This window comes from Myripristis murdjan, chromosome 5, assembly GCF_902150065.1.
Source record: "Myripristis murdjan chromosome 5, fMyrMur1.1, whole genome shotgun sequence".
Lineage (NCBI taxonomy): Eukaryota > Metazoa > Chordata > Actinopteri > Holocentriformes > Holocentridae > Myripristis > Myripristis murdjan.
In genome coordinates this window covers 12,653,380-12,670,546 of record NC_043984.1, presented here as the reverse complement: position 1 = coordinate 12,670,546, position 17,167 = coordinate 12,653,380, and the positions used below count along the sequence as shown (strand labels likewise).

The 17,167-nt window shown below is 40.7% G+C and overlaps 1 protein-coding gene across 1 annotated transcript in view; it reads right to left on the bottom strand.

Moving 5' to 3' along the window:
* Positions 1-16,350, bottom strand: part of LOC115359914 (TOX high mobility group box family member 2) — a 98,340-nt gene extending 81,990 nt beyond the window's left edge. Inside the window, 1 exon segment of the mRNA XM_074933715.1 lies at positions 15,800-16,350. Coding sequence (XP_074789816.1) covers positions 15,800-15,892 — 93 coding nt within the window. The 5' untranslated portion in view covers positions 15,893-16,350.
* Between the last annotated feature and the right edge of the window lie 817 nt (positions 16,351-17,167).

Below are 17,167 nucleotides of genomic sequence, written 5' to 3'. Positions count from 1 at the left end.
GTTAGGATTTTACAGAAGAACAATGGAACTTGAAGCTCTCTGGAACGTGAATTCATCGCCATCCACTGCTATCTTTCATTCTTCCCTGATTCAGAGAAAAGTCGTCGTCTTCTGAGCGCTGATCCTGTTTTCTTTCTCTCACTTTCTGCTCTAGATACCTCTTTATCTCTCCATCTCCTCTTGCACTCTGTCAGTAGTTTGAGTTTTAGTTGTTTGCAGCAGTAAAGAATGGCAGTCACAGAGGCCTTATCACACGTGCATGTAGTGCTGAAACGATTAGTCAGTTAACCCATCTAGTAATTGTTTTAGTCATTCACCTTCACAAATGCTGAGGGTTGCTTGTTCTTCTCTTTATTGCCACTCTAAAATAAATATGTTTGGGTTACTCTGGCTGCTGGGAAGGCTTCAGGTGGGCTGTGGTAGATTGTGATGGGCATTTGTCTTTATTTTTGGCTTTTTTTTTTTTTTTTTTTTAACGAAATGATGAATCAGTTAATATTTGGTAGATTAACTGACAATAAAAATAATCACTGGTTGCAGCCCTACATACAGGTATTTATATTATAATACATTTCCTTAATTTACTCAAAGGACTGCCTTTTCTGATGCTTTGCTATTACCACAGGATATGCACATGGCTGCATGTTGGTCCGTTATCCTCCTCCACACACAGTGTAAGAACTGCTATACTATGGGAAACAGCTCCTTGGCTTTTCTACATCCTTTTCAGCTGAACAGTGTATCCCTAAATCTGGGTTCATGCACACAAACACACACATGCACACACGCACACATATCTTTTCACATTAACGTATCTGGCAAGGCACACAAGCAAGGCGACATAATAAAAAAAAACAAAATCCTACGCCTTATTGAGATGTGAGCCTACGTTTGACATAGGCAGAAGAGGCACATGAAAGCATTATGGCACACAATCTATACCCTGAAGGTGTACTGGCATGTGCCTGTGCCCATTCGCTCTATCTGTGCTGCTCCATTGAGGAGACTGAGAAGTCTTGGTTCCACTGATACACAGCCTTTTGATTCACTTAGCAGGCTTTGTCATGTGCATGTTGGATTAGGCCTCTGAATAAAAATCCACCGTGACGCACGAGCACACACACACACACACACACACACACACAGATACATACTCACACACACAAACACCAACACACACTCCGCGTAAGCTGCAGCAGCACCCATAGCAAACGACCATTAGCGCAACAACAGTAGACTCCACCAATTAGGCTATCATCTCGCCACCTTTATCTCTAGCTCACTTCCTGGGTCTGCTTTCAAAGTACATTTTCTCAAACTGTGAAGTCATAATGATGGCATTACAGTGCTGGATACATGACAGTATATTTCCATGTGCTCTCTGGGGACACGCAGCGCCACACAGGACTTGTAGTTTCCTCTATCAACGACTGTGTGACTAACACTAAAATAGCACCAGAGGAGGCTAAGTTGATTTGACAGGACATGTACAAGGAAAAGCTATTATAACGCCATGCCGGGCTGATTTTGTAAGAACGCCTCGGCTGGGCAGCTCGATCCATTTGCAGATCAGGCGACGGTGGATCAGAGGGGTTTGGATTTTTATAACACCCCACAACAAATACACGACCCCACAGCTCACATTTATGGTTCTGAAGCTGGCTGCTGGTTCCTTCTCTTTCTTTATCACTCTATGCTTCTCATAATGCAATTACAAAGTCATTTTCACACTATTGTTACTGGTCAGAGAACGCTCTTATTATTCCGGTCACCACCTAAAACAAGGCTTCAAGTAAAACTACAAACAGCCTCTTAACTGTAAGCAGTACTTTTTTTGACAACTGGGAGCTGTTTTTCATCTTTTCTTGTTGTTATGACTCTGAGTTCATTCAGAGAGCAGGAAGATCCCACTGTGCAGGACTTTGTAGGTGGTAAAATGTCAATTCATATTGGTCTTTATATATGAAGAGTTCATTTGCAACATTCCTGGAAGAAAATAAAAAAAAAAGACGAAGCACTGACTGTTGGATGTAATGTTTCACGCAATCTGAATTTTATGAATCCGAAACCCCAAAGTTCAAAGACAATATCACATCTGCATTAGCTTACTTGTATCACTTTTTTTTGTTGTTTTTTTTTGGTCATATTACCTGAAAAAATCAATATATTTGAAGATATACCTCTTTGCAAATAAAACCTCACAACCTCTGAATGGGAGAAAGTAATAATAGGTTTTTGAGTACTCCAAGTGTTGCTGCCTCTTGCAGAGTTTATATTGGCTCATATACAATAGTTGATAGTGAGGCTTGGAAGAAATAGCTAGATGTTGATCTTACCAATATTATCTATCTATCAGCACTATTGTCATAGTACAAACCCTCAAGTACTACCGGTGGTTAATGACTATGATAAATATGTTATTAACTATTCCAGCTTTGGTTCCAAGCCTTCACTAGTTTTATCAATCTATTTATAGATGCCTTGCACAAAACAAGCCAGTGGGTTTAATTTCATTGCTGTGAACTGGTCCCTTCTTAAAATTCCCCATGTGTATGTGAGAACGCAGCAGACTTTCAGCCACCACCACAGACATCATCTAAGTTTTGTAATTCCTCAATGTCTATACTTACTGCAGTGGTCCCATGCTATTACCAGCATCCAAGTTTGTTTTTTTTTTGTGTGTGTGTGTGTGAGTGTGTGTATATGTGTAATTCACTTGGCCATTACTTTCAAATTACGTGGTTGGGGAGGCCCTTTACATTTTTTATCACTTCAAGGCAGTATGGATTGGTTCCTATGTGGAGGGAAGCAGCCAATGATAGGTTCCCATGCAGCGCCTATATGGCAAACAGACGGTCATCTGCAGTTTCACATGTAGACCGGGACCTAAGACTGGGGTTTACATGTGACTATATATAAACATTATTATAAAGTCTCTCTGTAACGTGGCCTCATGGTTTCTGATATGGTACAGCCAGGGAAATGGCAGAGAAGCCCATTTACAGTTTATAACTCAACCACACATCAATAATAGAAAAAATAGATTACAGTAAATCCATGGTTCAAAAGCTGCATATCTTTGAAATGTCAAAGGGGAAACCACAAAGGATAACTCATCTCAAAACTCATTTCCACTGCACAATGCAAGCTGTATTACAAAAATTCAACAGCCTACTGTTCCCTCCAGGTATTTTTCAGCAAAACACTCTATACATTTTCATTTGAGATGAGAAGAAAGGAATGTTTTTTTTTTTTTTTTTCCTGGCAAGCAGCCAAACCAATTTAATTACATTCCAAATGGGCGCAATCTCCACATAGCAACCAGCCCGTGTTGTATTTCTCAAACTTCAACAACCTCCTTGACTTTCTCTGAGTAATTGAAATCTTCCACTCTTCCACCCTCATCATTATGCGAAGCAGCAGAAAGTATAACAAACCAAACCAAAGGAACAAGGAGATCTGGCTCACAGAATGAGCTGCTTTAGCCAATTTGTAACTTCATCAGCATGTCCTGATACAGTTTCTCTGAAGTCAATTAAAAGAATATTAGGTGGTGTGTACCTAGGAAGAGCGAGTGCCTGTCTCCTGCCAAAACCTGGTGATTACCCAAGACTGGTGTCAGCAAAATCCTGTCAAAGTCTGATGAGAGGTCATCGCTTTTCATTTTGGACTCATTTTTACCGCCTCAAGCCGTGTCCAAAAATATACAAACAATTCTTTTGATGTGAAAACATTTCATTTGATACTTATCAGTATCCGTTGGTTCTGCATCTGAAAGATATCAAACATTGTGAACGACAGCCTGAGATGCCAAGAGGTAATGTTTTAGCACAAACAGGCAGGGTTGCAGTAATTAAAAACATGACTGCAGATAACCCTTGACAAATTGGAAAATCTAAATTGAAATATTTTCCATTTTGAAAATGTTTCTCATACTTTGCTTATCCACTTCTATCTTAACGGGGATGGAGAAGAAATTTCCAATTGATGTCTCGGTCCTTGATGAAACATCAAAAGGTTCTCTAAATGAGCTTATTGGGGAATCGCTTAAACTCTCCCAGACTCTTCTAACTGCTAAGACAAACTGTAACCTCAGAGAGGTCCTCCCATCTACCCAGTGGGTAATTATGGGATGGACAGGCAAATACATCATACAGCCAGACTGGCAGCTGAGTGGATAGCTACCGGATGTACATCGCTCCCCAGAGTGAGGTCTGCAGGTGACCAAAGCATCAGGCATAACATCAGTCACCTCCTCCCACAAACCATTTTTAATGCTAACTCGCATTACAGTAAAACAAAGCACAACATTTTCTGTGTAAAACATGATCAGAGAACACAAAATGCTGAATTCACTTCATCAGATCCTCATAAGCAACTCTGATGTTCAATGCCTGAAGTGGTTTTGAAATCCCAAATATGGGTCACATTGATATGGAATGAAAAAAGGGGAGGGGGGGGTTAAAATAAATTTACACTTTTTAATGTGTTAAATCTGCTAACTTTTAAGCAATTATCACACTATTTATACACCCATACCCCACCCTCCCACCGCCCCTCTGTCACTGAATCTGTCGGAGAGCCCAGCCACATGCCAGTGCCTTTGTGTCAAAGATTAAGTGAAACCAGGAGTGCCAGCAATGCTGTGTTTGCACAGTGAATACACTCAGTTTCAGCTGCACCAACATATCACATACCAATCAAGCCCAACTAAGGGCTAAAACAGCCAGGGCAGCAGAGATCCACTATCAATACACAAAAGGGAACAGCATTTAAGTAAACGTATCACATCTGAAAATAAATACCATCAACCATATAGCAATATATCATGCTTTACACATTACTTCAGCATTATTGTGCATGTGTGTAGTTACAAAGGACTATACCAGTGATTTTGCATGTTTAGCCTAATATCTACAAAATGTATAAACTTCATGTTTCTGCTTATCTTTTACCAAAGTAAGCAGACATATTTTAGAACTCCGACATCATTTTTCCCATCTATTATACAGCCATTGGTTTCCATTTATTCTACTATGAAAGGAAAATGAACTTTCAGAGACTTCAAACATTCTTCACACCAGTATTCCATCATCATAATTAAGTTGCCTACATTAGTTTTCCTAAAAGCAGCAGCACTGTTGTGTTCTGATGACTTGAATTTGGGAGGAAAATAGTCCCCGGAGAAATGTTTGCTTTACACAGAGAATCAGTTCTGTGGTTTATGAATGGCGACAACTGTGTTAGGTGCAGAAACGGAACATAATAAGGTGTGTGTTTCAACCAAAAATTCTAATCTAAAAATCAAGGGAGTTTGATTATCTGTTGTGAAATCTTTAATGACATCCAAAAGGGTTTACTGCAATTTAAAATGTGGGTAAATAGCAGTAAATGCGCCAGACATTCAAAATCACTGGTATGGTCCTTTAAGGGAAAAATGGGGTATAGCTGGAAAACAGCAAGTGCTGATATGCAGGGAAGAGGAGAATACCTTGGGCAACATTCCAGTTTTATATACACGGTGCAGCTCTTCTGTAAGATAACAAAGTGTCATTTGATGCTAGTTTATTGAGTCAAAATAGTGAAAATGATTTTAAAAGGCCAGTGGTAGCAGAGACTCAATATCAATATGCAGCCGACAATTATTCCTTGAAAGTAAGGCAAAGCTACAATGAAAATATTATGAACAAAAACCAACAGCGCCAGAGGTGGTTTACTAGACTGAGACAAAAAAGGGCCTGGAGGGACTGTGGGTTTGCAGTGATATGGAGGGGAGTCACACACACTTGGCAGACACAAGCAGAGACAAACGGCATATGGCAGGGGGCCAATCCTTGGTGGCCCCTAGCTAACTAACTTCCTGTACAATCCTGAAGTAACTCAAACGATTCAAATACGCTCTGCTGTCAACTGCACTTAATGCATTGTGAGTGCCTCTTGATTCAAATTTTAAGCAAAACATAAGGGGCCACCGGAGCTTGCATATAGATCTGCATTTTTCTTCACAATACTCTAGCAATTTGCTTTCTGTTCCTCTGGAGAAAAAGGAGAACACATTTACACTTAAATATAGCATAGTGCAATGTGAACGATGCACAATTCTGAGGGTATTTTCAATGCTGGAGTCAAATCAGTCCCACATTATTAGGTCACCCAGCAATGGGGACTTTACGATCATGTGTGTGAGAGGAATTTTATTTCTTGAATCAAGAGGGCAGGGCTTACAGTGAAGTGACCGTGAGAATTACAGAAGCAGCCGAATGTGTGAAACCTCTAGAAAGCGTCAAGTAAATAAATCTTTCTTATCTTTCAAATGATCCCAGCAAGTGCACTTTTCTTGACTATAAAATGAATATCATACTCCAGCTAATTGAGCATGTTCAATGGGATCATGGTTCACACTGTGGAGGCTGCAAAACATTCATGCAATTCATTTCAGTCACTACAGCAATGGGGTGGCTATTGCTACACAGCTCCAGCAGGGCATCCTCTGTGTGCGCATGTGGTTTGGTTAGGTTTGTGTGTGTATGTGTGTGTGTGTGTGTGTGTGTGTGTGTGTACTCAGTGGGCCCATGGTCTCTGAGTGTGGACCGAGAGCAGAGGGAACCAGTCATCTCCAGTTCTGTTTGCACAGGACGTGCCTCAGGAAGCTAAGACAACTGTTCATGTTTGCCCAGGCTCGCAAACCTCTCTTAATACACCCAACAGCTGCATTCTTTGACAGTGCTGACACTATGTTTATCAGTTGTTTTCTTTATATACATTTATCCTATGGAATCTGTTGGATCGCACCGACCGGGTCGCCTTTTTCCAAGGAAACACCCGTCAGAAGTGGAGCGAGGGGATTGGAGCGCGTTTGCCAACAAATAAACCAAACGCCATACATGCACCTCTTGGTCTGTTGAAAAGTCTATAAGGATCTTGTGATGTGCCTTCTGTACATCTGCTGTCAGTCAAGCTATTCATACAATAATTCTTCCATATTTGGAAAAAAAATGGGAGCAAATGTCGCGCATTACAGAAAGCTGACAGGTGAATTCTGAATCAATCTTTTTTTGTTGGGTGATTTGGCGCTGCCCATTTTACTTATCAGGACACTCACCTGACGATGAGAGCACTGTCCCTTCCAACATGCCGATATCCACTATCAGCTAAGCCCAATGCCTGTCAAACTTTCCACATTCTGATCTGTCTGTCAAGATCCCCCAAAATCTTGTCCCCCCCCCCTCCTGGCCTCCCTCTCTCCCTTCCTTTCCTTAGTGTTTCATTTCCTGCTCATACGGTAAACGGCAGTCTCACACCATTTCGTGCAGGGCCTTTAAGAAAGGAAAAAAAGTCATGATGGCACCAAAACATTGGCTATAAAAAAAAAACCATTCCCAGCAAGGCGATATGAAAAACAAATTGTTGGATGAACTGTGAGATCTTTGCAGTGTGGTGAGTGTGAAAGCGAGAGATGATGAGCTCCGTCTGGGCTTATTTGAAATGTTGATATGGTTTTCTCATACAATGATTACGCTAATTTATGTACCAAAGCCTGCTTTAAACAAATCTGCCAAGGCCAGTAACTGCACTCATAATCTCATGCGTGCAGAATAATCACTTTGTGGTGTATTTGTTTATGAATGAAACGAAGCAATTACCCTAATGAAGATCAGCTTCATTATTAAAGGAATTGCAGCATTTCAACACAAAAAAAGCTTTGTCTTGTTGCATTAATGCCTCACCACTGCTACCTAAGGCATAAAATAATAAGAACATCTTAAGGTTTGTTGTGTGAAGAGCTGGGCTGTGCCTTATACCGTAGGGATTCTGAAACTGTTGCAAAAAAGACTGAGCTGTGCACTTCCTGACCTGCAGTCAAAACCACATGCACGTGGATGATGCTAAATGTCAGCAACAACAATACATTTGATTGTTGGCTTTGGTGCAACAAAGACATAAACTGGTATAATACAAGGTCAGAGCTGCTTGAATAAGAAAATTGGATTTGGCTTGTCGTTATGACAAAAACAAAAAAACAAAAAAATCACACGAAAAAAATAAAAAATAAAAAATAAAAAAATCCACAGCCTACCATCCTAAGACCGAGGCATAACTCTATGATATGTGAAGGTTACTGTATAAACCTCCACTTATCTTTAATATACTTAGCTTTATCAAAGCAAGTCACACAATTGCCTTCATTTGTGTATAAACCATGTCCATTACAGAATCATCAAGGCCATATTCCAGCGATATCAAAGGGAAACATTCCTGAGAGGTTTGTATTTTTCAAACTGCATTGGTGTGCTGATAGAAAGAAAATGAACCTGCACTGAAATGCTACTGCAGCGCTGTGAAATACAGCCCCCCTCCCCACCCCCCCTCTCATCACCAGGCTGAGCGTGGAAATGGTTAAATAAATCGCATGAAGCAGATGCCTCTCTCTCTCTCTCACTCTCTCTCGCTCTCTCTCTTGCGCGCTTTCTCGTTCATTCTTTAGTGAAATCCATCAATCAGCATTTCATGCAGTTTGGGTTTGAACCACACCAAATGCACTAAAACAATAAACGTCTGTCTTTCAAGTCGCTATCTGGACTGGAACACATCTGGTGGCAAGGCTCATTTTGGTTTCCACATCGCTGAGTGACATTAGAGACTCAATGGTTAGCTAAAAAATAAAGTACCCCTAAAAAATCTCTCTATCTTTCTCTCTATCTAAGCCCTCCTTTCTTTCCCTCTCTCCCTCTCCCTCTCCCTCTCACTCTCTCTCTCTCTCTCCCTGTCTGTCTTTCTGCTTTACACCCCAACACCCTGGCAAACCCCTCAAATGTTATTCCAGCACCCCCATCCCCCAACTAATCAAGAACTAAATAAAAAAACAGCATTAGAAAACTGGGCTGCAGGGAGGCAGGCAGACAGACACGCAGAGAGACAGACAGGTGAGGCTGTTGCTACAGAGGCCTCCTGAGGGGCAGACAGTCAGTTTAAAACAGCCTGGCACATCGCACTACCCCTAACACAAACAGAGGGAGGAAACACGCACGGGAGCCAGGAGTCAAGCCCGGCTGTAGTATTTGGGCTTCAAGGGCCAGTAGCGATAATTAGGGTTAATGTGATTAAATGAGGGGCATGAGTTCAGCGGCGGGGGGAGGTCGGCTGTTTCGATTCGGGATCACCGTCAAGTCTGGAATTACTCTGACATCCTGTGATGTGGCTGCATTTCACATTAAGTACAGTTTACAAAGCCAGAAAAAATCTACTATCAGGCTTATCCTAAAACCCAACCGCTGATTTATGACAACAAATTGATTTACCGGTTGATAAACTGTATTGTGATACCAGTCTAGAAATGATTCCATCACACTAATATATCAAAAAGGTATGCTTGAAGACACTGACATGACTGAATCCATGGCATTTTATACACTCAATCATGGACATAAATAGCCTGTTCCTATGGAACTAGGTGATTAAGCACCTAACCGGGCAGGATAAACTATTCTATCTATTTTCAGCCACAGATGACTTATGACCCTCTTAACACCTTCTACTAGCTCTGAGTCATGTCTAGTCCAGAGTATAAAGTACACAGAGCAATAGGAGGGCTGCAGAGTCTGTTTGAGGCTTTGTCTGTCACCTTCACTATCCTGGAGGTTAAACTCAAGTCCATCGTGGTAAATCCCTCAGCTCCTGGCTGTAATGTTCTGAGCCGTGTCCCTCCGTTCCATGTAAAAGTATCTGTAGGACAGCTTGGAAACTGCCACTGATGTGACCACACCAACATGGTGTAACTGAGAGGTCAGCGCATTGTGGTACATCTACTCAACCTTTGTCAACATCAATAAATAATAAGACACAAAAGAAGCTGTGTACTGTAAGTAACTCACCTATTCAAAATTAACTCCCCTCATTTGAATGAGAAATGATCGCAGCGCAGTTCTTGATTCCTTCTAGTATTTTTTTTTTTTTTTTAAGCAAGAAATAGGGCAGTTTTCTCCTACTGTAACAGTCTATGCACAGAACACAATCTCAGCCCCGCTGCCCCAGAGAATAGCGCTGTAGCTACTTATCATTAACTCAAAGACACAATCAGCCCCAGGCGATCCGGCTTCCCTCCATAACCTTTTGACATTGCTGCTGGGGAGGTAAATGAGAGAAAAAGTTAGAGAGAGGGAGAGAGAGGCACAGAGAGAGAGAGAGAGAGAGAGAGAGAGAGAGAGAGAGAGAGAGAGTGAGAAAGAGAGACTTGATTAGAGCCAGGAAGTGGCTGCACCAACATCACAATATACGCTCCATAATATTTTTTTTTTTTGTTTTGAATACTGCGATTGTTATTTCGGCAACTTCAAATCACTTTATGTATTTTTTCTTTTTTTCTTTTCTTTTTTTTTTTTTTTGCTGCGAGATCATTGACTCAAACTGTGCATGAACAGCATCGCAGCCTTCCTGCCTACCTACAGAATCTGTGTTATTCTCTGGTGCATTTGAGGCAAGCATGGGTTAACATTTTCCCAGTGAGAACGGCTGGGATATTGCAACCCGGACTGGCCAGTCAGCAGAATGTTATGAATGGGCACAATGAAAAACCCCAAGTCCACGCTGTCGACCCAAGAACGCTTCCCTCCATGTAATTAACTTCTCTGTGTGTACAGAATGAGGTATAGCTGGAATAACTGTTCTTTTTCTATTTCTATTAAGGTCATGTTTTGAAGAGAAAGAAAAAAAACACATTCTGAGAATTCAACATGGAAAATATTTTCACCACCCTGTCCATACTTTGAAGTATCCCATGACTAATACAGTGATTTGGATAGTGGTGGAAATGGAATGGACCACTTGAAAAGGGGAGGTACGTGCTCTGCAGAAACCAGCCTCATTGCTCTTTAGGAGAAGAGATGTCAGCTGCTATTACTCATTCTCATATAAAGATGTACAATAAACCATTACAAAGTATGGCACATATGGGGATTGCTGGAATAATGTATAACCGATGGTTATATCATTAAATCATGTCTCATAGATCTTGCCTCAAGGTATATTAGCAATTACATATGCATTGCACACACACACACACACACATAGTCCCCCACCAAACACTCACCCTCACTATATTAATGTTTTGAGTGTGATATCACATTTTCCATGAATCAGTTAAGCACTTGCATTGCAAAATTGTGTATCAGTAATAGTGTTTGCTGTGCACTACAGTGAAAACAGCCTCCACATTTATAAATAACGCGACTTGGAACAGACTGCAACTATGTACAGAATAACATCTGTAAACCATTGGATTATAAACCTACAGTATAACTACAGTATAATTACAAGAGAGTCTCTCTTTGGGGCGCAGTGCTGTTAGAAGGAAGAGGGATGAGGAGAAAGTGGAACAGCTACAGTAATGTATCCGACTTCATTTCACCGGAGTGATTCTGCCCGGGGGTATGCACAAGTCATAATGCATTTGACAAATAGTCTCCCGCTAAAACAGGCATTTGCGAAGAAGTGGCCTTTAGCGCTGGTATACACAGCCGAGTGTACGCTGAACAAACAAGCCTCCCACTCATCGAGGAAAGATACAGAGAGGCTTCAAAAAGATTAGGAGAAATCTTGGGCGAAAGTAAAGATGACTCACGGTGATTGTGCAAGTGCAGGACAATGCAAGTTGCACGGAGTCGAGAAGATCACAGAGCTGTGGGGTTGATACCGCAACACAAATCGATTCTTGTTTCTTGTGTTGTTCTTTGCATTGTTCTGAAGCGTTGATGATGCGGCTTGTTTCATTGTGTAATTAGTTCTCACGGATGTGTAAACAAGCATTATGCCACTTTCTGTCAGGCATAATCTCCTTATCATTTTATGTCTTGGTCATGAATCTGATTCTGATTCAATAGAGGAGACTGAACCATATAGTGATTTTCAGTGAATGAACTTTTTGATTCCTTCAGCGATCATTACATTATGTTGTTGATGTTTCTTGACTAATTGCAGCATTAAAGGCCCAAGCAACTCCAACTGGCATTAAAAAAAAAAAAAAAAAAAAAACTTCAGACACATATTACATATGTTACATATTATCAGTAAGTGATATTAACATCTACTTTTACTTCAGTTTATAATTTCCTACAGTTCCCAGAATGACTTTCAGCATAACCAAGAGACTGGACTTGCTGCACGCAGACATCGGTGTATGGTGTTAGTTGCAGAGAGGAGCAAGAGTTTCAGTCAAAAAAAAAGAACCCTTTACTCAAAACACAAAATGTCTTGTAGCCATGTTGAATCCTGTTCTATTGAGGCCACTGGCAGTGGAGAAACTACTACCTCTTCCTTATCTGTGATGGATTTGTATGATTGTTGAACGCTGGTGCAAAACAGTGAGTCTAGAAACAAGCCCTCACCCTTTGATCTTGAGGGACTTTTATTGATCTTGAGGGACTTTTACCACACATGTGTTGTGAATATTTTTTCTCTCCTATTACTGTAAACTCCACTGTGGCTAGCTCTTTTAATATCTAGATGTGACATCATGTTGTCAACATTGGGTGTGAAGTGAGAACATTTTTTTTTTTAAGTCAGCATCTTGCATATACAGACATATCAAGCATTTTAAGGTGGACTTTTTCCAATTTACCAAAAACATTACATAAGATTGTAAGCTTATAATGTATTAGTAACCAACAAGGGGTGGGTTGACAATGAGAACCATGCAGACTCAACCATCTTGCCTATTCTACATTATTTGTCAGTTGAGTCTAAATCAATCAATTTTGCATAATGTACCTTTGAAAAGAAATAAATACCAGCAAATAATAAAATGGATCTAAGAATGCAAGGGCAATCACCAACAACAGCTCTCCAACAGGACAAAGATTTTAATTTGTATTTTTTTTTCCCTTTAAATATGAACACACTGACAAGAGCCAAAGGTCAAGTGTACTCATGGATTCATTATATTGACTCATGCTCTCTGGATGACTTGCCAATCCATATTCCTTACACGCATCAATCAATCAAACATCAGGATGAGTCTGGATGCGTCCAATCAGACAGAACTAGTTTCAGCTTACACATTCTTTACATTCTGCAATTATTAACCCCTTCAGGGAGCGTATGCACACATGTCCAAGTACAGTGCATGCACATATACACACACACATCAACACATATAAAAGTGCCAACCATAAAAACACACAAGCATGAGCTTCACAGCTTCGCACTCTCACAAGGCCTCACAGTTAGTCTTAGCATTAGACCTTTTTTTAAGCAGACAGCCCCAGCACAGGAAGTGACATGGACTGTCCCACTTATTACACCCACTTCCTGGTTGATATGTAACAGTGTACAAAAATACATAATCAGATTAATCACACAATGTATCTATAGTCTGCACTGTTTAAAGAGGAGATGATGGAGAAGTAATACCCTCCAGATGGGCTCTTTATGAGGTTTGAGCCCTTTCAAAGCCTAATCTAATAATTGCTGAAATACAATAAAATCCAGAAAAAAATGTCAAAGTTGTTTTTTTGTTTTTTTTTTAACCTACATGAATGTGGCCTACTGTTGCCGAAATGAGACCTGCAGGTGATGCGGCCTTGAACCACTGGCTCTGCTACAACAGTGCTAACCCAGGGGGTCGACCTATACAACTAACCTCAACCGCCTCTTAAAATGAGACTGCCGTAAAAATGACCTATTGCCAAAATGTCATTTACAGCGCCTGTTTCATTAGCCAGCTGTTAAATAAGGTGTAGTGGCTGCAGCTCAGTATAGATAACGTGTACCTTTACGTCTCAGACACGCACGTTACTTTAGTAATGACAATGTTATATGATTCTGTCCTTGAAAGCCAACCCTGCTTCTTACCAGGCTGGGCCAAGAACCTCTATGTAAAGAGGAGCTCAATGAATCATGATGGCAAGTGTATATACTAAAAGACCATGGCCTTAGTCAGAGAAAGCCATGTCTCACTATGATCTTAAATCAACATCTTCAGCTACTGGGAGTGTGTGTGTGTGTGTGTGTGTGTGTGTGTGTGCGTGTCCACTTTTATGTTGATGTTTGTGGGGACCAAATCTCCAGGAAAATTCACAAACGTTTTGCCAATTCAAATTTTTTCAAGGTACTTAAGAGTAGATGGAAAGTCCTCACATGTACAGTAACACACATGCACGCGCACATCTATGTACAGTAAGTATGTGTGTCTCTGTGTGCATGCTTGCCCGAGTGTGTGCATACATACAGGTGTGCACTTGTCTCTGTGAATCGAGTGGGTTAACAACTCACATATTGTCCTGGGCTATACTGTTTCACTTTGTCATCTCCAAATGTTAATCGCCTGCTGGCTTTTCTCCAGGTGCTAAGCAAAGCAAACCCATTTGGATGGCTGCTGAGAGCATGCCTACTTATAGCCCTGCCTGGTGTGTACTGACAAAATGTTTACACAAGTTTTACCTTGACCACAGGAGCAACTACAGCCTTGTTTCTGCAGAGCTGTAATGTGCACCTATCCAGGCTGGTTTGCCATTTGTCAGAGAGTAAAATCTTTATCAGTACAGGAAAGAGACAAGTGTATTGTGAATGACCACAGACTTTAAAAGTCAAATCGACAGTGTGGCATTTAACCAGCATAATTAAGGGCACTATAAATTAAGGTCTAACTAGGAGTACGGCTGTCTTGCAGAACTTAAAGACAGAGGTGATACTGGATAATGATGTGGCGCACATTGCGTGTATCCTACCTGTGCGCACTGCAAATTGTCAGTACAAATGTTCGGAGATCTGAAAAATATCATCTGAACTTCTGAACTTCTGAAGTATTTATGACATTAAAAAACACTGACTTATAATATAAAAAATAAAAAAGTTTTTTTCTTTCAACATTTCATTCCCTATAGTTTAATAACTGCGCTTATTTTTTTCTACAAGTCACCTGGTGAATAATTAATTCCCAAAAGAGCTTCGGTCTACAATCGGCAAAATTAGATGTATGCGTAAATATTTTATAGGCCTATACATTTGCAATATGGTAGAAAAGCGTAAAAATAAGCTTCTAGGAGCGTTGCTCTTTAGGCAAAATAGTTTCATCAGGCAATGAGACGCAGGAGACAGAAATGTGCAAATGAGTGGTCACTTACAGGGCACTGGGTTTTACATCCTTCCATTCTATGACTAGTACATCCAGATGCAATCTTAATCTGATAATTGCTTATTGATTGTTCCCTGACCTGCGTGGAGACACGAATGAAGTTACAGCCCGTGCCTTTTATTTTCGTGCTGAGGAAGGAAAAGTAAAAATTACGCAGGGAATAATTTCCAGGGCTACATTTTTCGATTTCAAACGAGACATGTGCTTTCAACCGGTTTGTTGAAAATAAAATGTAGAGAAAGCAATGCGCCGGTGTTTCCAGTGCGCTGGACAGAGCAGCTTTTCGTGCGCACCTACTCTATGAGCACCAGAGAAACACAACGCACTTAACACTTTCCAGATAACTACCAATTAAAGGAGTAAAACAGGGAAAAGTACTTAAGTTAGTTGGCATGTCTGACTCCGCCGCACAGTTTGACACTAAGCAGAGCAGAAATGCAACAAAGTTCAATGAATGACTCAACACTGGAGCTTGGACTCTATCCATTCAGCTCCTATTTGTTCTGAGCTGCAAGTGCAGCACTTGTCACTGTTAGTCTTCCTTGTCCGTATTACACTCTCATTGTGCATGAGCATAAATATACATACAGGCCACCATGTGTGACCAATATACTTTTGCGCATGCAACACACTGAGGACTGCACATCAGATAGACTAGCGTTAAATATTTACCTTGTTGGAGTGGTAATAGTCCAAACTGGAGTCAGTTGGTAATGTACATGAGCCCACACTTGAAGGGGGAGCTGGATAAAATCTCACGTCCATCTCACAGTCCGCAAGAATGACGGCATGAAAACGCAGCTCCAAAAAACTCTCTCTCTCTCTCTCTCTCTCTCTCTCTCTCTCTCTCTCTCTCTCTCTCTCTCTCTCTCTCTGTTTTAGTGTATTGTTAAACCGAACAAAAAGTAACAGAGTGAAAGAAAGAAAAAAAAACAGGGTTGAATCTCTCCAATCCTTCTCTCTTCACATCCGTTCTGCACTTCAGCACTTTGTGGGTATTCAGCACAATGATGCTCTGATACGATGTAACCTCACTATTCGCACCAAAGTTCACTTGGAGAGAGGGAGAGAGAGAGAGAAGCGGCTCAGCTCAGTAATTGTATCTCGGAAAATAAAAGCAGTAACCGCTGGCTGGTTGTTTAGCAGCGACCGAAAACGACAGAATTGCAGGTGAAGATGCAGAGTTGCTCTTCGAGGTGTTTTCTCCCAAAACGCCCCTTCTCTGTTTCTATTTTCCAGACGCGCTGTGGCTTTGTCATGTGGAAGCGCTCGTCCATCCATGCGTTCCCGTGCACTCTGACTGCTATGCTGCGACCTCTGCCGGTCAGAGGAGGAACTGCAGAGAGCAGCACCGAGAAGTTTTGGTGAGCTTTAAGAGGAGTATGGATGGTAGAAGGCACCTCAACCCAGCTCAGCCACCTTGCCATTTGCGGAATAGAGTTAATTAAGTTTTTCGTGGTCCGGTAAGTCTCACGGTTGGTGGCTGAGTCCCCACTGGGACCACCATGTTTAATGTTACTGTAAAAATACAGAAAAGTACTTTAAATGAAGAGTTTCCTTCCCCATGGCAGATGTTCTGTTTTTTTTTTTTTTTTTTTTTTTTTTTTTTTTGATGAAGTGCATATTTATGTTGTAAATTCATAGTATGCATCATATTATCTATGTGTCTGAGTCTTTTAATATAGAAACTATTAATGTTAAAATATAAATTTATATATTTCTAAAAATGCCATGCATTTTTTTAGCATGCTTGTTGTTTGCCTTAAGGTGATCGCCACTTCAAGGCCATACTTTCCCTGATGTGTTATTTACCACTGATTCCCTGGGTGTGTGTATTATAACTGGATGAACATCTGCTACAATGTAATGCAGCACAAGCTGAGTGTATGAAGGTCATGCACTTGGCTGAGCAAATAATTGAGGGAAATTAATAAGCTCTTACAAATGATCCTAGGATTCTTGCACAGCTGTTATCCTTCTCTAGATTTAAAAAATATATTTAAATTATTGTCAGTGTATTTTATTCTCATAACAACAAAA